Genomic DNA, 25432 nt, shown 5'->3' on the forward strand with positions numbered 1-25432 from the left:
CAGTGTCTGTATAGGGGTCGCTGCTACCATTATCTTGTGTTACCTTGTAAATATCTCGGCGAACAAGCCTAAGCTGCAGAAGCTGCCTTTATTTACTCTCCGGACGTGTTGCCTTCAGTGAGGTGGTATACGATGTACCAGTTTATTGTAGTGGGGCCACGTCTTACTACAGGATGGTGTGGGAGGTGTGACATCTATTTTTTTTTTTTTTTTTTGTATGAAGGCATCCAGCCGTTTTTTTTTTTTTTATACTTCGACTGTGCAGAATGTGGTGTTCTTCAGGTAGGTCGGGAGACTATTGAAGAGCTTGGGGGACGATCACTAATTTGGCTTTTCACGACCACGGAAACGATATAAGTGGACAGCGAGCCTTCCACCAGCCACGTCTGCTCCTACACTCTAGCCTCTAGAGTCTAGCGTGTGTTTGGACGGCAGATGCTAGGGAAGCAGATGTGGAATAGCTGCACCCTCTACCCTTCCCACTACACATCAAGCTGTGTAGTGTTACCTAGTGAATGTGGTCATGTTAGGATATTTTACAAGTAAATAAAATAGTGTTGTCACCCCTAAACTATTTTGTTTTCTCTCAAATACAGAATTCTATTTTCATTTTCTATCTTACTTTGTTTACAAATGAGTTTCGTTCGAATCTTATAAGTTAATATTTGTTATTTTATTACAAAATATTGATAAATTTACCTACAAGAAGGTATAAAAATTATTTAATAATAAAAGATTTCAATATATATATAATATTAATGTATTATGTTACGCTTAAAGAAAAATTAATTTGTTTCTAGTCTCCAGATCAGAATCGAACGCATGAATCATCTGTTATCATAAACACTTTGTATACAGTAACAGTGCTATTTCGATCAAATCAAGCGACAGGTAAGTCTAGATAACAGTATAGTAGGAAAGTTGTTACTGCATGTTTGCAACCAAGTAGTGCGAAAGTACATCTAAAGTCAGCTATCACCTGACTATATTTATTAGAACTAGTAGAAAATACCATCAACCCCATGGGTACGTAAAATAATTAATTCTATTATGGAGTAGGCGTGCCTTTTAACTATGGTTTCTCAGTAACCAACGGCAATATGTGAATTGATTAAAAATGGACGACAGACGCTGACAGATGTCTGTTAATAACAGTGACGCATACGTAATTAAGTACATATGAACGAGAATATATACATATATGTTCATATTTATTTGCGTATATATATATATATATATATATATATATATATATATATACATATATATATTGTGTGTGTGTGTGTGTATAAATATATTTACGTATGTAATTACGTTATATTATATATATATATATATATATATTATATATTGTGTGTGTATAAATAAATTTGCGTATGTAATTACGTTTATATATATATTTATATATATATATATATTATATATATATGTATATATATTACTGATGAAAAATGTAGTAGCATATTTGTAAATCACAACTGAAACCACAGTCATAGCAGAAAAAACTGAAACTGTGAGTCTATATATTTCGACAGAAAGAGGAAAATGTGCTATACTTATATAGCACTTAAAAAAAAAAAAAGTCAGGAGAAGGACTAAAGGACGCCTACCCTGACTCGAGTGGTGACCTAGGGAACTTGAGGTGTGGGGTCAGGTCAGTGTTGCCACTGTCATCTATGCCAGTTTCCACGAATAAGATTTTTACCACAAAATTCCCACAAGGAAATCTGGATTTCCACTTTTTTTTCCACAAAAAGGAATTATTATATACACAAATAAGTTCCTTTTACTTGTGTTCCTTTGATTTTTTTTGCGTTCTTGTGTTCCTAAAAAGGCGGTGCGTACATACGCAAGAACGCAGGAACCCACTAAGGGAACACACTTGCCCACCTCTGTATATATATATATATATATATATATATATATATATATATATATATATATATATATATATATATATATATATATATATATAACATATATATATATAACACAAACCCGGAGGCTCCCTAGCGCACGTGACATTTCGTCCCTGCCCGTAATACCAGGTGACCACCCCCAGTGATTAGCAAGTATAGGAACTCTAGTATAAAACTTAGATCTTTACTAGAATCTTCGGATTAATTCTTATCCCTATAGCTACTGAAGAAGGGTCTTGAACCCGAAATCGCGATCTAGCTAATATGACTACATACAGCCAAGTCATAAATTTCCTTCCTAAGGAAAACAAATCCTTAATAAGGTATATGGAAAATACCTTTAAGAAAATTATTAATGCACAACTAGCCATCACTTTTAATGAAACATGCATTACAGAAAAACTCCTGCCCAAATACACTGACAATATATATATATATATACATATATATATACATATTTATATATATATACAAATATATATATATATATAAATATACATATATATACACATATATATATTCATATATATATATATAGATATATATATATATATATATATATATATATATATATATATATATATATATATATATACATATACACACATATATATATATAATTATACATATATATACATATACATACATATATACATATACATATATACATATATACATATATATATACATATACATACATATATACATATACATACATATATACATATACATACATATATACATATACATATATATACATATATATATATACATATATATATATACATATACATATATACATATACATATATATATATACATACATATATATATATACACACATATATATATATATATATATGTATATACATATACATATATATACATATATATATATATATATATATATATATATGTGTGTGTGTGTGTGTGTGTGTGTGTGTGTGTGTGTGTGTGTGTGTGTGTGTGTGTGACCCGTCATCCAGGAGGTGCCATGATAAGAGGGAGGGAGGAGGGTGGAGGGGAGTGGAATATGTAGGGAATGGAATGGGTGGGAGTGGTTTCTATGCCTTTTTCTTTTTGGCTATCCCCCGTGTAAGGGGGAAAAAGCCTTTGGTATATGTATGTATATGATATATATACAGTATATATATGATATATATATAATATATATATATATATATATATATACATATACATATATATAAATCAAATAAGCCATCCTGAGTCCACAGCTGAACAAAGGCCTCCTTAACAGTATTCCATGATCCACACGACCGTGTCAACCTCTGCCACGTCACTCTTGCAAACTTCTCATTCTCATCTCTCCATTTTCTGTCTTGTCTCCCTCTTCCACGCTTTCCATCTCGTGGCGTCCACTCAGTAACACTCTTGCTTCATCGCTCATCAGTCGTTCGCATTAACTTACCAGCCCAATTCCACTTCCTCTCTTTAACCGCCTCCACAATATCTTTCACTCTAGTCTGCTCTCTCACCCAACTTGTTCTCTTTCGGTCTCTCAGCGTTATTCCCATCATTGATCTCTTCATTCTCCTCTGTGCAATCCTTAGCTTTGTTTCCATCGCCTTCGTTAGTTTCCAAGTCTCACACCCGTAGATTATTGCCGGCAGAATGCACTGAGAGCCTTTCAGGATTTTATTATATTTACCAAACATTTTCCAACCAAGTGTAGAGCGTCTTTTTTATTTCATTATCATGATCTTTTGTCACTTTCACCATCTGGCCTAAATAATTATACTCTTCAACTTCTTCAAGACTCTCACCATCGATTATACTCTCTTTACTTTGAAATTTCGTGTTGAATATTATTTTGTTTTTACTCTATTCATTTTTAAGCCTACTTTGAGACTCTTGTTCAGATCACTCAGCATATCTTGCAAGTCTTCTGTTCTTTCTGAAATAAGAATAATGTCATTCGCAAATCTAAGGTGGTTCAAATATTCGCCATCTTCAAACCTTTCTCTTCCCAACTCAACCTTCTGAAAATCTCTTCCAAGCAAGCTGTAAATAATTTGGGTGAAATTGTATCGCCTTGCCGTACTCCTTTCTCGATCTTGATCTTTTCTGTATCTTTATATAGTCGAATTACAGTGGTGCCTTTCGCATAGATATTTTCTAGAACCCTTACAATCTGTTCGTTTGTACTCTGCTTGCTTAGCCAGTTTAGTATTGTTATTTGTTCTACCGAGTCAAAGGCCTTCTCGTAATCTGCAAGAGCTAAACAAAAAGATTGTATTCTGTCGTTTTCTCGATTAGTCGGTTCATCGCCTCCAAATGGGCTAGAATCGAATATCCGCTTCTAAAGCCTGCTTGTTCTCTTGGTTGGTTTCCATCTAAAACTTGACTTAGTCTATTTGTAAGGATCTTGGAGAATACTTTATATAAATTTGATAGCAAGCTAATTGGCCGATAGTTACTAAGGACCTTATAGTCTCCTTTTTTATGAAGTAAAATCACTATAGAATTGCACCACGATTCAGGAACGCTTTCTTAACGTAAGCACGGGTGTACAACTGAGCTAACCTAATATGAACTTCTTTCTCAGCATCTTTCAAGAGATCTATCAATAAACCATCTTCCCTTGGTGCTTTTCCTCGTTTCATATTTTTTAGAGCAAATTCTACTTTGTAATCTCTGGTACACTACTAACGTCTACAGATGAATTCACTGACTTAACTACGGTCTTCGACGAGTAAAGCTCTTAGTAAAATTCTTCTACTCTTTTTACCATTCTGTCTCTACATTTAATTTCTCCATTCCTATCCTTCAAACATATCATTTGCTGTGTTCCTAAAGCACGTCTACGCTCGGTCCCTTTAATACTTTTGCCTTTCCAAATAGTTTCCTCTATTTCATCCATGTTTCTCTTTCTTTTCTCTGGTCTCTGTCTTTTGTTGATAAGCTTGTTTAGTTCTACTCTTTCAATTTCGTCTCTCCTGCTTTCTGCATGTCCCTTCTTTTAATTATGTCATTTGTAGCTTTCGAGTATTTGTTTTCTCTAATACTTTTTGTACTTCCTACTTTGCCGATTCCCTAATGGTATTCACTAAATTAAAATCCATATCTTCGACGGTGTCCTCGTTAGTTTTTTGAGCTTCGAATGTATTTTTAATTTCTAATTTAAATTTCTTCTCGTTATCCTTAATCTTTGCAGGGCTGATTTTCTTTTTTAAAACTAGTTTATTTTTCTCGGCTCTGAAATTGAATTTAGCTGTGCAACCTACCATTCTATGGTCACTACCTACGTTAACTTTATGACCGTAACATCGCTAACGCTCTTGCTCTCATCTCCTAATATGAAGTCTACTTCGTTCTTTGTTGTTCCATTTAGACTTCTCAAAGTCCATTTGCGACCTTCACGCTTTTGGAAGAAAGTGCTCATTATCCTCATTTTGTAGTTCTCTGCAAAATTAACTAACTTCTCGCCTCTGTCATTCCCTTCACCTACTCCAAACTTCCCAATGCACGACTCATCTCCCATCTTCTTCCCCACTTTAGCATTAAAGTCGCCTATTACTGTGTACTTTTTTCTTGATCCATTACCTGACTTAAATCATCATAGAAAGACTCAATTTCATCGTCTGAACTCTGTGAAGTTGGTGCATAAACCTGAACTATTTTTAGAGTGTACCTTTTACACAGCCTAATCACAATCCAAGTTACCCTGTCTGATAAACTACTGAACTTGAAAATGTTTACCGTTGGACTGTAATCAGATATATTTTTCTGTCTTAGATGAACTTGTTTGGACGAAGAATGGTGGGAATCTTCTCTGTGACGTTTTTGTCGTAAATATCTAAAGAATTTTTTTTTAAGTTTTACATACCGTTGTCTTCAGGTGGCGGCACACTAGACATTTCTAGCTAGCATGCTACTTGCTTTTGCTATTTCGTTGAGTAGAAATGACTTTAGTTACGATATTTCGTTTTTCAAAAAAACAAGATAATGCGTGCGCGCGTTTGGGTATTCTGCGTGAGGCACATACGCATTTCTTCGCTTGGGTTTTTAAAAATGTAATAAACTTTTCATTTTTTTATACAATTCTTGTTTATTATTATGGATGGGGTTTTAGTTATTTAAAGCTTCCTGACATGTCATTTTATCAGTACTAAATTGCTACCCAACGATTTTTTATTTGCAGGTTTTTTTTTAATATTCAAACTTTTTTGTTATATGTTGACACTTTTTTCAACACGATATTGCCTCCGACAAATAATAACTATGCTGTTTAATGTCTCAAATGTCGCCTCAAAAATATGACACGCCCGACACTTTCTTCTCGTTGTTGGAATTTTCTTTTTAATCCTAATTTGTTGATACTTCGGAACTAATTTTTTAAGAATCAATGTCCGACTTATGGAATAGATTGCGACCGTTATTGATAATAATGAAATAATATTTTTGTCTGACTATGGATGTCTTTTCTTGTCAGTGCCTCTATTGTTGCTCTTGGCTTGGTTACTGACGGTGGTGACGCAAACGACATTAGTGATGGCGGACGATCTTCTGCCACCAATTACGCCTGCAGTGAGAGACGAATGCCCTAGTATTCTGAGGCTGTGGGAATGTTCAGAGAGGAGGAATGAAATCCGAGCCCAATCAGAAGGTAAAAAAAGGACAAAAAAATGGGTCTCCTACTATTTTCCCCCTTTCTGTAGTTTTCTGCCCTCTTTCTCAATTATCCACACCAGCCTCTACTTCTCATCTTTCTCCCACTGCTTCCTTCATTCCTATTACCTTCATTCATGCACAGAATCGTACCACCTTCCTGATTCCATTACTTTAGCCCCCTTTTGCCTTCCTTTCTCCTCTTCTTTTTCAGATTCTTTGGCCCTGTATGTATGCAGGGCCCTCACATGGAGGGGGTGGGGGGGGCAGGGGGAGCATATGCCCTGGGGCGGCACATTTAGGGGGATGGCAATTCCAGTCTGGACATGCAGCCCACAACGCTGACAAAATAATTATGATAGAACTAAGTCAAAGTAGCCCTGAATATTTTACCGCAATATACGAATTTTGCGTTAGAATCAACATAATAATCCCCTCCATCCTTTTTGCAATAGGGACATTAAATAAATTATTTTTAAATCTGTTTAATCATTTCGCAAGTCAATAGATATAATGGGTAGTAAGGCATGGTGGAAATGGGAAGTGGTGATTGGGGGAGGGGGGTCATTTAAGGGGTCTGTATGTATGATTAGTACCTCTTTCATCCTTATGTCTTCTTTGCTCAAAACATTACTAAAGTTACTGTATTCAGATACATTTCAATAGCACTACTTCATCATTGTCACTATTTTCATGTCATCAGCCACCCTTCTCTTACTTCCATCCTCTTCATCAACTTTTCTTTTTCTTTGTATTATACATCTTCTTTTATTGATATCCTACATAATTTTTCCTTTGATTTCATTGTGCTACTAGCTTTACATACTTCCTTAACAACTTTCAGTATTACTTTTGAAATCCTCTCAAGTTTTTACATCATCACAGAATTCCTTCTATCTCCTGTTTCAATACTTTCACATCCTGTTTCACATCTCACTTCATTTCCTGTTTTATGCACTTGCAACCTTCAGACCTCTTGTTTCACAAGCACACAACTATCATCCATATAATGTATAATCTCTTCCCTTAGAGTGTACACTACACTCTTTAATTCACTTTACGATTTTGCTCGTGCATTTTTCAGATCATACACTGTCACTGCTTGCAGAGGTATTTGCTCAGTTGCCAACAAATACGCGATAAAACATTAGAAAATTAAATATAAATTTTCTAAGTTATAATACATGAACGTGATAGGTGATTTTCCTGGCGGAAATAAAAAAGAATACCTTACTACAAGCAAATATACTAACGAACGAAGTCGCTAGCATATGTTCGGGACGCCATCTTGTCGTTTGTCAAGTGTTTGTTGTCTGCCCGGTCCAGTTGAGGCCTGGTGTACGCCCTCGGTACTTCCGCCAGTACCTCGCGAGGTATATATTCTTGAAGGAATGCTATGGAGCTGAAATCCATGCATTCCTTCAAGCTATGAGAAACCTATATACCCCGCAATCAGAAAGAGTGATTGAACAGGCCGCCAACATCCGTGACGACGACGACGATCCGGATGACCTTAAATACACGTTAGATTAGGTTAGGTTAGAATATACGGATTTATCATCCTTTCATTTCTTCGACGTTGGCATCTATCAAAACATACATGGCGTACCATTCGTCCGGCGCGACTTCGTTACTTACGAAATCTGTTTTAGCAACTTTTTTGTTTTACATTTCCGCCAAGAAAATTGCATATTACGTTGATATATTATAATTTATAAAGTTAATAATTCATTTTATATTGCTATATCGCGTATTTGTGCATAACTGAACATGAGATTGGCCAGAGACAGCTGCATATCCACTAATGCCATGTTGCCTTCACATGCAAACCACTTGAACAAAACCTTGCAGTACTTTCAACACCCAAACTCACATCCCTGATATCAGTGAAATGCCCATGCCCCCCATATTTTCGCTAGGTCACTCCCACTGTCACCCTTGAAGAATGATGGGGAAGGAGGGACAATAAGGGTGCTTGACATTTTCCAAAGATTTCATGGTGCTTTCAATTGAAGAAAGAAAATCACTTATGGGCAAGCAGGAAATGGGTATGCGACAAGGCAGAATGGCATACTGAAACATTGTCAGGATATTCTTACTTTTATGTCATTACTATGGGTTCACATACTGGGACTAAGTCACCCACCTGTGTTATAATGCAGTAGCTGGGAAAACTACCCACACTCGCCCACAAAACTACACCATTTTCACTCAACACATTTGGCACCTGGGTAGACAGTTTAATTTGCTAATACAGCCTCTTACAATTAAGAACACTTTAAATATGTATCTTTCAACAATGCTCACCCAAGAGCACACTTATCAAATAGCACCATACTGCCCCAGAATATCAGACTTCATATCCTTGATCTAAATCCAAGGGGGTAATGTCTATCAGCTCATTCTTCTGGGCATGACAATGCTACTTATGCATTGCTTGAAGCATCAGGCATAAACTACAAGGCTGTCTAGAGCACCATTTTCACAACATCATTATTGTTATGCACTGTTACTTTTTGTTATTATCATTGTTATTATAATAATGATAGTCATTATTATTATTACAGTGTTTTTTGTCATTATTACTAGTATCATCATCATAATTATTGTTTTTGTAATTTTTTTCTTTTTTCTCCGGTTCTTTATATAGCTCCTAAAATTATAATAGCTGATGGACACTTCAGTAGATATTATTATTAACTAATACTACTATGACACAAAATGTCCACACAAAAATGCATACACACAAAAAAAAAAAAGCTTCCCACACAGAGTAATGGATACCTGGAATAATTTAGATAAAGAAACAGTGTGTGAAAACACTATTCAAGATTTTAAGAAAAAACTTTATGCTGAAAGATACAAAGATGGGTCACCGTGAGCATAACTCCCTTCCCGTATAATACAACTAGGTAAATACACTCAAATCACCACATAAGCCCTTCAAAACGGACCAAACTCAATGCTCCACCAGCAATCCCCCAGAAATAAGCTCCATAGATATAATCCTCCAACATCCTGTTAGGATAAGAATCACACTGATATCCTTATGGTCGGGACACCATCCAGCATTGAAGCAGTACCAACACAAAATAGGCCTGGCTATGGATTCAAACTGCTCTAGGTGCAACCAAAACACAGAGGACACTAATCACCTCATACTACAATGCCTCACACTAACAACTCTTTGACAACATTACATCTTCCCTGAGTAACTTGTGAACCTGGCCAGGAGCTGTTGCTGGTTACCTGAAGGCTGTGGCTCTTCTGCAAGAGAGACCAGGGGTAACAGATTCATTGACTATTATTATTACAACTACTGTCATTATTATATCATCATTATTGTTTTATGATTTTATTGTTTTCAGGTATATTTTTTAATTTACTTTTTTTTTTTTTACTCTGGTTCCATGAATAGCCCCCAAAACAATAATAGCTGGGGATCACTTCAGGGTAATGAACTTGGTACCTCAGGACAGTCCACACCCACTCTATGACGATTCAGAAGAGAACACGGCCCTACGGAGAAAGTTCCTGTTGGACCACATGTTCTCAGAAAAAGTGGATCCTCAAGACCAGAGTTGGACAACGAAGGAGATGATGACACTGGCTGGTACACCTGTGACCTTCGAACGAGGTTCTAATGGTTTGTTACCAGAGATTTGACCTGTGGTATTCATTGTCACACATGGTGTCATGTTTTGTGGTGTGTTTTCTTCCTAATTTGTCAATTATTAGAGAATAATGGGATGCACTGAAATCACCCAGAATCCTCCCATTCAATTGGTTAAGTTTTTGTAATGTAATGAAATATGCGAGTAGAATTAAGGACTTGCATAGAATTGTGTACCTGTCATTTTCATGTGATGTTTTTGGGAAGGATTTTGGTTTCTATGTGTAGGCTGGTTTTATTGCATCTTGTTGTTATTCCCAATGTTTTATTCTACAGTATATAGTTTGTAAGGTGTCATTGTCTTCCTAATTGTGGGAACCATGCTATGGAAACAGTTGAGTATGGTTCTCATGAACTGCTTATAGGCTGTAGAGTTTCTTTCTGATGTCCAGAGCCTGTGCTTGTGATTGGTTTTAGTATTTTTATTTTCTTGGTGACTTTTGTTGTCAGATCTTTGGTGTGTGGACTGAAGGTCATGTATTAAAAGTGATGATAATGATATGGTTTAATGTCACAAACTCCTCCCATCGGAAGGCTAGGATGCCCCTCACAGAGGGCTTTGTAGCATGGAATTTAATGAACCATGCCCTTGGTTCAACTTCACCGGTGGCAGGGTTCGAACTGACACCCCAAGTTTTTGGCTCCTTTTCCAGTGGAAGGGTTTGTCCATTTAATTTCACTGTTGGGTGTTTTTTTTATTCATGGTTGTTTGGAGTGAGTAATGTTAAAATTTTGGAGGGAAGCCTTCTATATTTATGTTTCTATACCATTGTTTCTTGTTTGTCTTATGTGTTCTTTGCTATTTTGTAGTTACTATGCTGCATTATTATTGTTAGATCATCTACTTATGCTTTGTTATGCTTTGAATCTGGTGCCGGGAGACCACTTGTGAAAAACTGAATAATGAAGGTGAGAATATTGCATTTTGGGGGGCTCATGTCCTTTAGTCCCAGAAATTTCATTGTTTTAAGTTACTCTGCACTGTTTGTCAGCTCAGAAGTTAATTTGCCATTTCTTGTTAATGTTGTGGATGTCTGTTTATGATCTTTTTTTGAAAGTATATGTCTAGGAACTGTATCAAAAGCCTTATTTATGTCTATTGCTACTGTGATCATTCTTCCTGGTGTTGCTTTCTTGTTAAAGCCTTCCAGCACTTGTGGGATATTTGTGGGAAGTGTGCTGGTGGAGTGGCCCCTCTTGAATTCATGTTGGTTTTGGGGAGGTGGGCAGATTAGCTACTGTATGTTACAAAGGATTTACAAAGGCAGAGCATGCCGACAGGAGACCTTTTGATCCATATCTAGGTCGGATGCAAAAAAAAAAAAAAAAAAAAATAATAATAATAAATTAAAACTATAATAATGTAAAAATAACAAATAAAATACATAAATAAATGCATAGGTATAGTTGAATAACAAACAAAAAGGTAAATAGTAAATGATTATAAATTGACATATAACTAATAATAAATGAAAATCAGACAGACAAATTATAACAAAAACAAATAATGTAACATAAATTATAATCATTACAGCATCTTACTTAGGTATTTATCTAAATGATTCTTAAAGCTTCGAACTGAACTACATTGCACTACCTGTGCAGGAAGTTTATTCCATTCATTAACTACACGGTTGGCAAAGTTGTTTCTACCTACTTCCAAATTGAATCTATTTCCGGACAGTTTGAGACCATTGTTTCTTGTCTGATTCTCATTCAATGTGAAAATTTGGTCACTTTTGATGTTGTCAATTCCCTTTAAAATCTTAAAGACCTGTATCAAGTCACCTCTGAGTCTACGCTTTTTTAGGGAAAACAGATTCATGTGCTTAAGTCGATTTTCGTATGATTTATTTTTGATATTTGGAATCAGTTTTGTGGCTCGCCGTTGTACTTTTTCCAGTCTGTCAATGTCTTTAATGAGATTCGGGGACCATACGGAAACAGCATATTCCAAATGTGGACGAACTAACGATTTATATAGCTTGTTAATGAGTGATGGACTTTTGAAATCAAAAGATCGCGCAATCAATCCCAGAATCTTATTTGCTTTCTCAGAGGCTGAAATACACTGCTTGGATGATTTGAGGTCGTTACTGATAATTACGCCGAGATCTTTTTCACTATCCACTTTTGTTAACGAATTTCCAAATAACTTGTAATCGTACTTACTGTTATTTTTACCTATGTGCATTACCTTGCATTTACTTGTGTTAAATTTCATTAGCCACTTTTCAGACCATTGCTGTAATTGATCTAAATCTTCTTGAATATCTAATTGGTTTGAGTGATCATTTGCCACTCCGCACAGTTTTGTATCATCAGCAAATTTGGAAACAGTAGATTTTAGTCCATTGTCTATATCATTTATATATACTATGAATAGAAGTGGCCCAAGAACGGAACCCTGAGGAACTCCACTTGCAACATTTTTCCATCCAGAAGTTTTTCCATTTAAAACAACTCTCTGTTTTCGACCTTTCAACCAATTACTAGTCCAACCTAATAGGCTACCACTTATTCCATGCAAAGCTAATTTAGTAAGTAGTCTTTCGTGTGGGACGGTATCAAAAGCTTTCTGTTATTAGTTTGTCACTCAGAATAGGTTAATCAAGATTACTTATAGCCTCTACTAATGATGGGGTGACACAGATATGAATAAAACAGCCTGGTAGAAGACTGAATAAAGGGAAAATGGACAGCTAGGGTTAATCAAGGTTGGCAATAACTCCTTTACCACATACAGGGTTCCTCAAAACAACTTGAGGTAGCCAGAATAACAGAAAAAAATCACTTGTTAAGGAAAGCTTTAAGGAAAATCATAATTACAGTTTCTTATCGTGGCCTATTGTGCATTTCATTTATGTTTCAGTCATGTTTGTTATCTTGGCATTGTTTGGTTGTTTTAATCTAATCTGGGACAGGTTGCCATACTCTCACGCAGATGACATTTTCCCAAACATGACTGTGTTTTTATTTATTGTTTATTTTTATATTTGTTTAATCATAGATTTATTAATTTTAGCTCATTGACTCAGTTACTCTAGATCTAGAGATTTTGCTCTAGTCATGTTGAATGGTTATCTCACCCAACAGCACAACTTGAACTTCTTCAGTTTTTACTACCTATTTTCTCAGATTTCAATGGGTCTTTATCTGGTGAAGTATGTAGAATTATTAACAAAAAGATATGATAAGGTTGGCACAGTGGGAGAATGAGGATTTCTCCTCATGTACTGTATAAAAAATTCTTCAACTACATCAAGTAAGATGCAAATTACAAAAATATTAATATCTCAGGGAGCAAAATGTGAATACATTTAAATAATTTCTTGTAATGTTTTGAGGATACCTCAAGAAGCTATGTATCTATATATCAAGTCAGAAGGCATGTACCACTCTTGTTTATTCTACTCCATCCACCACCCTTTCCTCCCTCTAAAATTAAGTCTTCATGGATGACAGATCATCCCTGTATCCTGCCCACTGCCCTGGGTCAGGAGCAATTTAGACACAGTAATTCCATAGCAAGGCTGCTTCATTTGATTGGAGACTCCCCCACTTTGTCACCTCATGCAGAAAAGAGAAGACAGAAAGCAGTCCCTTCAGGCTGTGTCAAAATATCATTCACAAATAAATACTCCCTACTCCCCCATCCCCTCCTTTCCTTGCACTCCCCCCTCCCCGCCTCCGTCCCTTCATGCAGAAATGGAGAAGACGGGGAGAAATCCCTTCGGGCTGCATCAATTTATTTTTCACACATACTCCTTCACCCCCCATACCCCACCCACTCCCCCTCATGCATTGCAGCATCATCCATACACAACCATTCTCCACTCACCCCTATCTTCTGTCCTTCCTCAACAGATATGTCCCTCTTTCCCAATGCCCCTGTTACCCCATCCATCCATCTCATCCTATTGATGATAATAATAATAATGATAATACATACAGTATGTACATAGTCAAAGGCAAAAGTCCACTCCTACTCATTTCATCCCCACATACTTCACTCCCATTCACCACTACTCCCTCCCTCTTTTCTTGGCTCCTGGGTGATGGGTCATCCCTGCATTTTGCCCACTGCCCTGGGTCAGAATCAATACAGCAAGACAGCACATCCACAACAAGGCTGCTTCATTTAATTGGCAACCTCCCCTCTTCGTCTCCTCATGCAGAAAAAGAGATGGGGAGAAATCCATTTGGGCTGTGTCAGAATAATAATTTTAACAGTAATAATGATAAGAATATTAATAATAATAATACATATATCAAAAACCCCTTTGCCCTTGTACATGGGAAGGCCAGGTCAAATCTCATATTCACCCGTCACCTATGCCTATCTAAAACCCATTTGTTGTCTCTTCTTAGCTCCTTGTAGATACAGGATTATCCCTGTACTCCATCCACTACTCAGGCAGTATCATCCCTATCTGCCAGCTCTCAAAGAATAATGGGATGGCTTAGGCATGTGAAAAGAATAAGTGAAGACAAACAAAATGAGTGTGGAAGGCAGAAATGGATGAAGTGAGGTTAAGGGGAATTCTGATAATGGCATGGATGGATAAAGTAAAGGAGGCTTGAGGTACAAGGGGAATGTCTGCTGAGCAGGGAAGAGAGAAGGCAAGAGATAGGTGTGAATAAAGAATGGTTGTGAATGAATTATAAATTAATGCAGCCAGAAAGGATTCCCTTTAATACTACTACTAATAATGATGATAATAGTAATAATGATTGTAATAGTAATAACGATAATGATACATACAAACATGTACCAAGGGCTCTTTCCCCCTTACTATGGAGGAAGCCAAAGTCAAAAGGCATAATTCCACTACCTCCCTTTTTATTCCCACCCATTCCACTCCCATCCACTATCCCTTTCCTCTCATCTTGGCTCCTCATGGATGATGGGTCATCCCTGCATCTCGCTCATTACCCTGAGTCAGAAGCAATGCAGAAAGACACAGCACATCCACAACAATGATGCTTCATTTCACCAATGACCCTGCCCTCTCCATCCCCTCATGCAGAAACATTGAAGACAGGGAGAAATGCCTTGGGCTGTATCAAAATATATTTCACTAATAACCACTCCCTAATCCCCCCCCATCCACCACCCACTTCTTTCCATTCATCACAATATCATTCATACACAGCCATTCTCCACTCACCCCTATCTTCTGCCTTCTCCCTTCCTTCCTCAACAGACATCCACCTCTTGTTCAATGCCCCTTTCACCTTATCCATCCATCTCATCCATGGTTGCTCCCTCATATTCACTCCATCCATCTCTGCCTTCCACACTTTTTTTACTAATCTTTCTTCACTCATATTCACTTCACTAGTACTACTACCACTACTACTACTATTGCTGCTACCACTACATACATACATACATCAAGTGCTCCCTCCCCCTTACTATGGAGGTGGCCAAAGTCAAAAGGTATAATTCAGCTCCTACCCATTCCATCCCCACCTATTCCACTCCTATCCACCACCCCATTGTACACATGGCACTGTATGGATCAAAGACTTGGAATACAAAAGAAGCAGAGAGGAAGAGTATGATTATTTTTGAGGTAAAGTATTTGAAAAATATATATGTGTTACAAGAGTAGTGTGGGAAAGGTGGATGTAAGACAGATGGGGTTGGGAAGGGAGCTGTGAGGTAGTAGATCAGACTGTTGGGGCAGTTTGGGTATATGGAAAGAAGGAATGAAGAAAGACTAAAAAATATGTGGAAAGCAGAAGTGAATGGAGTGAGCTTTAGGGGATGATTGAGAAAATGGTGGATGAAATAAAGGGAGCTTTAGTTGTACATGTTGTTGAGCAGGGATTGGAGTGAATGGAGGGAAATTGTGAGTGAATAAAGGGATTATGCATTCCAGTGTTATGCATTATGATTATGCATTCCATCTGTTTCATAGATTATTTTGAGTGGATAAGGAGTAGGGTCACCATATGATGAAACAAGGGTGGTAAGTCAGCTACCATGGAAGAGGAGTGTGATAAAGACATGGATGACCTTTCAATCCAAAGATGCTAAGATGGGAAGGGTAATTAAATGGGTTCTAATTATGGATGACATGGGTGAGTACTTTGGTTTGGGCACATTTCCCTTGTATGAGTAAATCTAGGAAAGAACATAAATGATAAACAGTGGTAGGAGAATGTATTACAGGTTTAGGTCTTTTTTTGACATGTTGAGTAATACCTGTATTGAAATAATATAATAGTTTAATTTCCATATACATATATATATTTTTTTTTCTAAAATGTGACTTTATTTACAGACCACTCCCTATAGTGAGTTGGTCTGTGCAAGGTGTATGGATGTACCATACCATTTTTGTTCAAACAATAGTTATTAAACTTGCAATAAAGGTTGTTGTCATGTGAAAGAAAACAAGAATTATATAGCACACATGTACATTTACTAAGGTATGCAAACAACTTTCTTACTTCTATATTTTCTTGTCATACATAAAAAAGGAAAAACCTTGTAACTTCATAATTTTCTTTAGGAGACCTGACAGTTGCTGGCATTCGTGTCACCTCCTCCAAGGTGCTCTCTGATGGCACGGCCCTCTATGAACTGGAAGCTGTGCCCTTTGGATACACTGAGAAAGTGCATGAGGCTTGGAAAAAGCTCCTGGCAACAAGAAAACCTGTAACCAACTTTATGGGTAAGAGAAGGGTGTTAAGTACCCTACTGACACGTGTTGACTCATGTTGAAACATACATAATCAGTTATTATTATATACATACATACCAAAGGACCTTTTCCTTATTATAAGGGGAGTGTCTAAGCCAGTGCATATTCCCATCACACACCCAACTTGTACATACCTAGTGCAGCAGATACCATGTTCACAGTATTATTGACACAATACATTGACAAAATACAATTGCCCTCCCTATAATACTATGTCTACACTGTTATTGAATTTGTGCAATACAAAATTTTGCACATTTATTTATCATGTAGGAGCCCTACATGGAAAGTCTTTGAAAGTTTCTACTGCTTGGGTATGAAAAATGGGTGCTAAGGGTAAATGGAAAGAAAACATTCATATTGAAAGGTTATTTAAAAAAAAGAATAGATGTCATATAGCAAAGAAAGCCACATATGTGCCATGGAAAATGTTTAAGAAGAGAGTGAACAAAATAACTATCAGAGAAGGGCTAGAAACGAATATGTGAGAATCTATAGAGAGAAATATAATTTTGAAAAATGCATTGTTGATAAATGCAAAGGTGAACCTGAACTATTGTATAGATTTGTTACTGGTAAACTGAGATACAAAGGAATTTCTATAGTGAGAGTAGATGGAAAAGTTTATAATGAAATATCAATACAGGCTGAAATAATAAAACTTTTCAATCAGTTGTCACCAAAGAAGATTATTTATTAGAGGAGAGAGAAGTAGACAGTAATGTTAGGTTGGCTACAATAAATGTGGAAATAAAGTAATAGCACAGATTATTAGAAATATTAGCCATGAGATAAGTTCCAGGGTCTAACAGAGTGCAGAGACCAGTTGACAAACAAGATTTATAATCTTATTGTTTGCTTATTGGTGGAAGAAACAAGAGCACAAGACTAGAAAAGGTAACATAGTGTCAACACATATAGGAAGAAGTAAAGAGAAACCTTTGAAGTAGAAACCATTGTCACTGACAAGTATGATAGCTAAATTATATAAAACCTGTGGACATTGTGTCTTGCTGCATTGCTTCTGACCTGGGCAGTGGGCAGGAGACAGGGATGACCCTTCATCCACGAGGAGCTAAGATGAGAGGGGGGGAGGATGGTGGATGGGAGTGGAATGTGTGGGAGTGGGTGTGTGCCTTTTGACATGGCTACCTCTCTTGTAAGGGGGATGATAATGATGATGATCTTGATTGGGCAGTATGGCTGAGCAGTCCCATCTCCCTAATGAATGCCATGGCTGGAATGGGGTTCTCTCATAAATCCCTGATGGAGTACACACTGTGCTCTTGGCATGCTTAATTGTGTACAATACAGTCTTCCATAATGTGTTGAATAGTATGGGGTGAAATGTTACCTCCTGGACAGATATCCATGATGTATTCATCCATCCACCTCTGGTGATTTGGAAGGGCTGGATGGTGACTACACTGCAGCCTGGCCAGGTGAACTCTGTCCTTATGAGGGAGAAAGGATTCAGAGGGATGGATGTCAGGGGGTCTGGCATGCAGTAGTGTGTTGTCTTTCAGTCTTGATGTTGGAAGAGATAAATGGGTTAGATAACTTGTATAGAAGAACATTTTGGCAGATAACCAATCCCTTTTTAGATCTGGAAGACCGTGTGTATTAAGCCTATCTATACAGGTAGTCGTCGACTTACGACCAAGTTTGGTTCCGACAGACAGGTCGTAAGTCTTTATATATATATACAGTATATATTACCCTTTAAATATTTTTGTTACTGTATATATATATTGTATATTATATTTAGCATACTGAAATAATCTTAGCATCTTTGAACTATGTTGTATAGTATTTCTTAACCTTTTTATAATCTTATCTGATTTTCTTTGGGAAACGTAGCCTAGGCATAAGTATACTGAATAAAATCCTATCATCTTTAACCTATGATATCTAATACTGTACGAGTATTTTCTAACCTTTTTATTATTTTACCATCAGACTTTCTTTAAGAAACGTATGCATACTGAATAAAATCTTATTATCTTTGAGCTACGTTGTTTAATATTCATTTAACTTTTTTATAATTTTCGTTAGGAAACGTAGCCTAGGCCTATGCATACTGAATAAAGTCCTGTTATCTTTGACCTACAAATACTTTTTTGTTACAATAAAATCATTGCAAGGCAAAATTCGGACATTTTTTTTTTATTTCAAAAAGACATTCTTTTTGTTTACGTACTGTATCGAAAATATTGTTATCGACAACAGACTAGGCATAAACAAAGTTTACGGTTACATTTTATTAATCGCAAAACATAAAAATACAAAATGCTGTACTGAACATATTGTTATCGACAACAGACTAGGCATAAAAAAGTTTTACTGTTACATTTTATTAATTGCAAAACATATAAAAATACAAAATGCAAAGCAAAATTAGGATTTTTTTTTATTTCAAAACACATTCTTTCTGTTTACGTACTGTACCGAACATACTGTTATCGACAAACTAGCCTAGTCATAAAAAAATATTGTTACATTTTATTAATTGCAAAACATATAGAAATACAAAAATACAAAATGCAATGCAAAATTGGGAAAGATTTTACTTCAAACAAAAAATTGAAAGAATATTTAGCTGGCTGGGATGCTGACGCTGTCGGCAGCCTGCCAAAACTATCGTACTAGCGTCTCGCGGTGTGCGGAGTAATTGTTCTGCGCTGCCAGACATAACATTGCAATTCTATTACTCTATTAAATGTTAAATATTATTGCACTATCTCGTGGTCATAAAGTCGATCAGTCGTAAGTCGCATAGGTCGAAAGTCGACGACTACCTGTATACTGTAGCCAGGTCTTCTTTCCCCTTACAGTATAAGGGAGGTACCCTACTAACCCATGTTGACTCATGAGGACCACAATGGAATAAGCTTACATGCTTTTTTGTGTTATCCTTGTCATTTGTAATTGTTATTTTGAACTACAGGTACTCCTCATTTAATGACCTACTCGGTTAACAACAACTCGGAGTAACGACGGGCTTTATGACGTCGTTTAACGTAAATCTCCCGAAGTTACGACGTCATGTACGATAATTAAGTTGGCTGAGGCAAATTTGTATGATGTTATAAATGAACTTGTACGGTGGATATTAACTGTGAGGTAAAGTGTTCTGAAGCTTAGGTCTACATTACCATCCTGCAAGCTGCAAAAACTACCTGGGGTACAGTGTATACCGGTAGTGGTAAATTTTTAGTTTCAACCATGGGCGTAATATAACAATAGAAAATTAATTATTAATTTTGTAAATTATAATGTATCAACGTAATATGCAATTTTGTGAGCAGAAATGAAAAAAAATGCTAAAACAGATTTTGTAAGTAACGTAGTCATGTCGGACGAATGGTACACCATGTTATGATAGATGCCGATGTCGAAGAAATGAAAGGATGATAAATTAATTCGTCTAACCTAAACTAAACTAACCTAACCTGTGTTTAATAAATCATTACCTGCAAATTAAATGTCATCTGGCTCGTCGTCGTTGTGAGAGACGTTGGCAGACGACAAGATGGCATCCCGAGCTATGCTACCGACTTCGTTCATTAGCATATTTTCTTTTAGCAAGGTATTTTTTACTTTCATTTCCGCCCACAAAATTGCATATTACGTTGATACATTTTAATTTACAAAATTAATAATTAAATTTCTATTGCTATATTGTGCCCATGGTCGAAACTAAAAAAATATCCCGGTATTCAATATGGAATGTCAGCATACGCGGATTTGGTCATATACGGTAATTTTAGGAACTTAACCACCGTGAATAAACAGTAAATAAAGCTTTAATGTACTGTATAAAAGAGGGAAAATACACGAAAATAAAGATACATGTATTGCTGGACATTGTACATACAGTACATGTACGTATATGTATACACTTTCGCTTAATAACCAATTCGGTTAACGACGGCGCGCTGGTCTCAATTGTTGTCGTTAAACGAGGAGTACCTGTATGTGTTCTTTTCATGATCTGCACTTCATGTATATTGATTCAGTGCCAAATAAAATTAAAATTTATTATTATTATTATAGTAGCAAAGTCAAAGGCACTCACCCACATTTATCAAACCTACTTGGCTTTTATTCAAGAGTACCTTATGGATGAAGGGCCATCCCTAACCCCTGCCACACTGTTTAGGTCAAAGACGATGCAACAAGACACAGTGCTTCCACAGCAGGGCCCAACAGTCAGAGCTGGTTTCCCCTAACAATTTTATTGTATGGCAACCTCCCACCCTTCATTATTCACTTGAGAAATTTATGGGGCAAACAAAAGCATCCCATCAGTCCATGTCATTTTTTTCATCTACTTACAACCACTTGCCATTCATTTCTATCTTTTGCACTCTGGGACCAGTGATAGGTGCCTACTTGTAGTGGTCATGCAAGATGGACAGCAGAGATGCCAATTTTCAAAAACCTGCTGATCCCCTCTCCTTCATCAAGAAGTCTATCCTTGAGGCTGATACTCATTTCGTGGACTGGGCCTAAGATCAATGTCTGTCAATATCAGCTGTGTTTTTAACACCTTTTCACATGTGGAGCTGACAAACAGCAACTATTCCCATCTTCTACTACTTTCAGCCAGTGACAAAGAAATAGTCTCAAACCAATACATAAGGTAGAAATAATGAATGAACATTTCCAATCTGTCTTCATAAAGAGCAGTTTTTTAGAGGAAGGATAGTCGAGCAATAATTTGGATGTGAGAAAAGCTTTACAACCATATGGGATCTCAGACTGGATACTTAAAGTATGTAGAGAACTGGCGAACAAAATAAATACTCTTGTTGTTTGCTCATTAAAGGAAGCGATAGTACCACAGGATTAGAAAAGGCTAATGTAGTACCAGTTCATTAAGGTAGAAGTAAGAAGACACTACTAAATATCAGGGTGGTATCTGTGACCAGCACAATAGTGAAATTATGTGAAGCGATAGTGAAAGTCTGATGGGTCAGATATCTTGAAGACACGAACATTTTGACAATCAATTTAGTTTTAGATCTGGAAGGGCTTGTGTGTCAAACCTATGAAGCTTTTACTTGAGTAATTGATGCATTGTGAGAAAAGGAAGGCTGGGTGGACTATATGTATTTTGATCTAGAAAAAGCTTTATGATAAAGTATCTCATGGTCATCTTATGTGAAAACTGGTACACACTGGGGGACCAACTGCTACTTGAATGGAGGATTTATTTATTTATTTATTTTTAAAGAAGGTACATAAGGACAGGATAAGATGTTAGAATGGAGTGCAGTTAGCAGTAGACCTCCACAAGGTTGGGTGCTAGCTCCTATAATGTTTTTTGTCATGTTAATGACATTATGGAAGGTACAACAATCTATGCTAACGTGTCTGCAGATAATGCAAAGACCATGAGAAAAATTAAAAACAAGGAGGACAATTATCTCCACAAGGAGCTAAGATAGGCAAGACAACAAATGAGTTTTCAATGGGTGTAGGATGGGTTAAGGGTGTTTATTTACCTAATTGTAGCATATAGGAAAGGAGCAATGCTTATCTGTTCCCATCTCTTACTCTGCAATTTATCATATCTAGTCTCAAACTCTTGTGCAGTTCCAACTTCATCTATATAAAGTGATTCACTATAGTCTTGGATCTTTTATGCGTTGGACTCGTGATCAATAGCTATTACCTGGTACCCTCTCTGATGAGAGCTCAGAGCTCATATATGCCCAATATATGGTATATGCTGTGACCTTACACCACCCTCCCCCACACACACAACTCCCTGGCCATAAGAACTGGAGTATAGGCTCACAGTGCAGCAATGCTGAAATTATTTCAGTCCTGAGCTGGAATCAAACCTGGACTGTTGGATTAGCAATTGTAACTGGTACCACTGTGCCAATGAGCCATAGAATATATGTTTTAACCTGGCCACTTCCCCATTATTTGAGAAAGGGCCTTTTGGTATATATGTACTTTTGCCCTTTGATTCTCTTTGAATTATATATGCCATATATGTAAGAAGCACTTCTTTTTCCTTTATGTCTATCTTACAGATATCATGTGATTTTTTCAATTACCTTTATTCTTTGTGTCTCATAGAACTTCATTGATTATTTTTGGCATATACTGTTGAAATAGTTCTTTATCCTTTATATTTGCCTTGCAGGTGGACCACCAATGCCACCTCCAAGGAAGTTCCCTAAGGAGACCTAAGACTTGCAAATCCATTGAGTATTTGGCCACAAGGCATCCACGTACTACTTACTGTACTAGTTAAACATTGAAGTGTACTCCTATAGCTTGTGGAAGTACTGTATTAGGCTTGCCTTCGCTCCTAAATCTTAGAGCAAGTAATCGTAATGATTTTTAATAGTATGAATAACTTAATGAGTGTAAGATCTTGTATATACATTTTTTTTTTTTTTTTTTTCAATTTTGCAAGATCTTGGAAAAAGAGAAGTGAACATAAGTCATCGCTGGGAGTGGAATGGGTAGGGGTGGGTGCATGCCTTGACTGACTACCTCCTTTATAAAAGGAAGAGGCCCTTGGTTCATAGATAGAGATCTTGTATGATTGTACTTAAAGTTATAGTTAAAAGTTACCAGGTTTCAGTTCCGATATCATTCTCAAAGACTCTCCTCAGAACGTCAACCGAGGCAAACCTCAACCTCTACCGTGGTGTCCAGCCATGGCAGTAACCTCCCCATTAACCCCTTCCATACGGTGCCGCACACGTAGGCGTCATGGACTTAGATCTCGGTGGCAGCAGCCAATGCCAGCCGTACGACGTGTCGTAATAATACTCGCATCATAAAATATAGTCACCGCTTATATCGATCGTTCTCTCTTCACCCGTGAATTTTGATAACCATAGAAAATGCGATTACAAATGAATTAGAAAGAATGTCATTATGGAGGGGCGACTACAATAAATATAATCAAGACGCCGATATGGCAGCCTCGCGAATACACTCGCTCCCCATGACGCCTACGTGTGCGGCACCGTATGGAAGGGGTTAAACAGCTTAAGCTCGCAGGCCTGGGCGGGGCTCAATCTGCTTACTTCTTGAATATGAGGTCAGCGTGCTACCATTGTACTAGACTATAAACCCTCATTTTGATTATCAGTTATCATATTATGGGTTTGAAATTATTAGCTGTGATAACACAAATACTTAAGCTTTACTTAAGAATACTAGTCCATATAACTTCCCATTCAACCAACGTACAAGTCAAATACAGTGAGTTTTTATCAGATTTGAAGGCTAAATTAAGTAGTATGTTGATGCCTATGACTGCATAAAACCCGAAACTCTGTAAGTGGAATTTTGCCTCAGGCTCTGTCTCCAAAGTAAGATTAACAGCTTAGAAGACACTCCTAATGATACCAGCATCTGATGTCATCCCAATTGCATTTGTTCCTTGAAATGTGCCTTTCTTCTTTAAGTGCCAAATGATTCATATTAGATGAATGAAATTGTCATTCCTATTCATTTTGCAAAGGAAATTCATTCAGAGATAGGAGCTCTTAATTTCCTGACAGTTTATCACAAGAGTCTTGATCAAAGGAATGAACACACAAGAATGATGTGGGAGTTCTTGGAATAAAGTATTTATAGGAGCTGTGCTGGTGAAAGTGTCTTGCGACACTGCTTCTGACCCAGGGCAATGGACAAGATGCAGGGATGACCCGTCATCCAGGAGGTGCCAAGATATGTGGGAGGGAAGAGGGTGGAGGGGAGTGGATGTGATAGGGATGGAAGGGTGGGAGTGGTTTTTATGCCTGTTTTTTTGGCTACCTCCTTTATGAGGGGGAAAAAAGCTTTTGGTATATGTATGTATGTATGTATGTATGTGTTGGTGAAATGGTGAACCCCTTCATTATGATGTACTTTACATGATTCTATTTCTGGATGGTGCCTGAGGAATTTATTCTAAGGGACAGACACTGGTATCCCTTTTTGGGTAGAGATACTCTTCTCAAGAGAATGAAATCACATTGATCATTATCACAACAAGATCTGTGAGCTATAATATGTGTCAAAAGTCACAAAGTTGCCACTGAAATGCTTTGCATTGCAATGTTATTGCTCTCTGCCATAGTGATTAGAACTTAAGAGGTCAATTAACACATTTGAAAGCTTTGTTGTAAAAAAGAAAATAAGTACATGAAAAATAAATAAAATAAATGAATAGATAGATAAATAAGATAGAATAGATAAGTAAATATTAAAGAAGAAAAAATGCTATGCCTTATTTGTTTTATACTGCAATAAAAGATGATACCAAATATAGTTTTAATTATACTGCACAGATGCATCAGTAGTATGCCTGGAAGATTGATAGGGATCCCCATCCTTCAATTTCTAGAGGGAGAGGGTGGCTTCAACTACGCAAAATCACAACATTAGTTGTCCAACTCCGAACATGAAAACAAGCTACTAAAGTTACCTGGTCCATAATGTAAATGGATTCAACTTCTCGCAGCTAATCATTT

General features: G+C 36.8%; 1 protein-coding gene across 1 annotated transcript; it reads left to right on the forward strand.

The window, feature by feature from the left end:
* Positions 1–886: 886 nt before the first annotated feature.
* LOC143028490 (uncharacterized) lies at positions 887–24471 on the forward strand. Its single transcript, XM_076190666.1, has 5 exons — positions 887–1026; positions 6373–6546; positions 9967–10194; positions 16746–16907; positions 23101–24471. Exons 1-5 carry the CDS (start codon positions 1023–1025, stop codon positions 23145–23147), a joined length of 615 nt encoding a protein of 204 aa, XP_076046781.1. The 5' UTR covers positions 887–1022; the 3' UTR covers positions 23148–24471.
* Positions 24472–25432: the final 961 nt, after the last annotated feature.

Source organism: Oratosquilla oratoria, chromosome 9 (assembly GCF_046742065.1).
Source record: "Oratosquilla oratoria isolate Oo_2021 chromosome 9, ASM4674206v1, whole genome shotgun sequence".
In the NCBI taxonomy this organism is placed as follows: Eukaryota; Metazoa; Arthropoda; class Malacostraca; order Stomatopoda; family Squillidae; genus Oratosquilla; species Oratosquilla oratoria.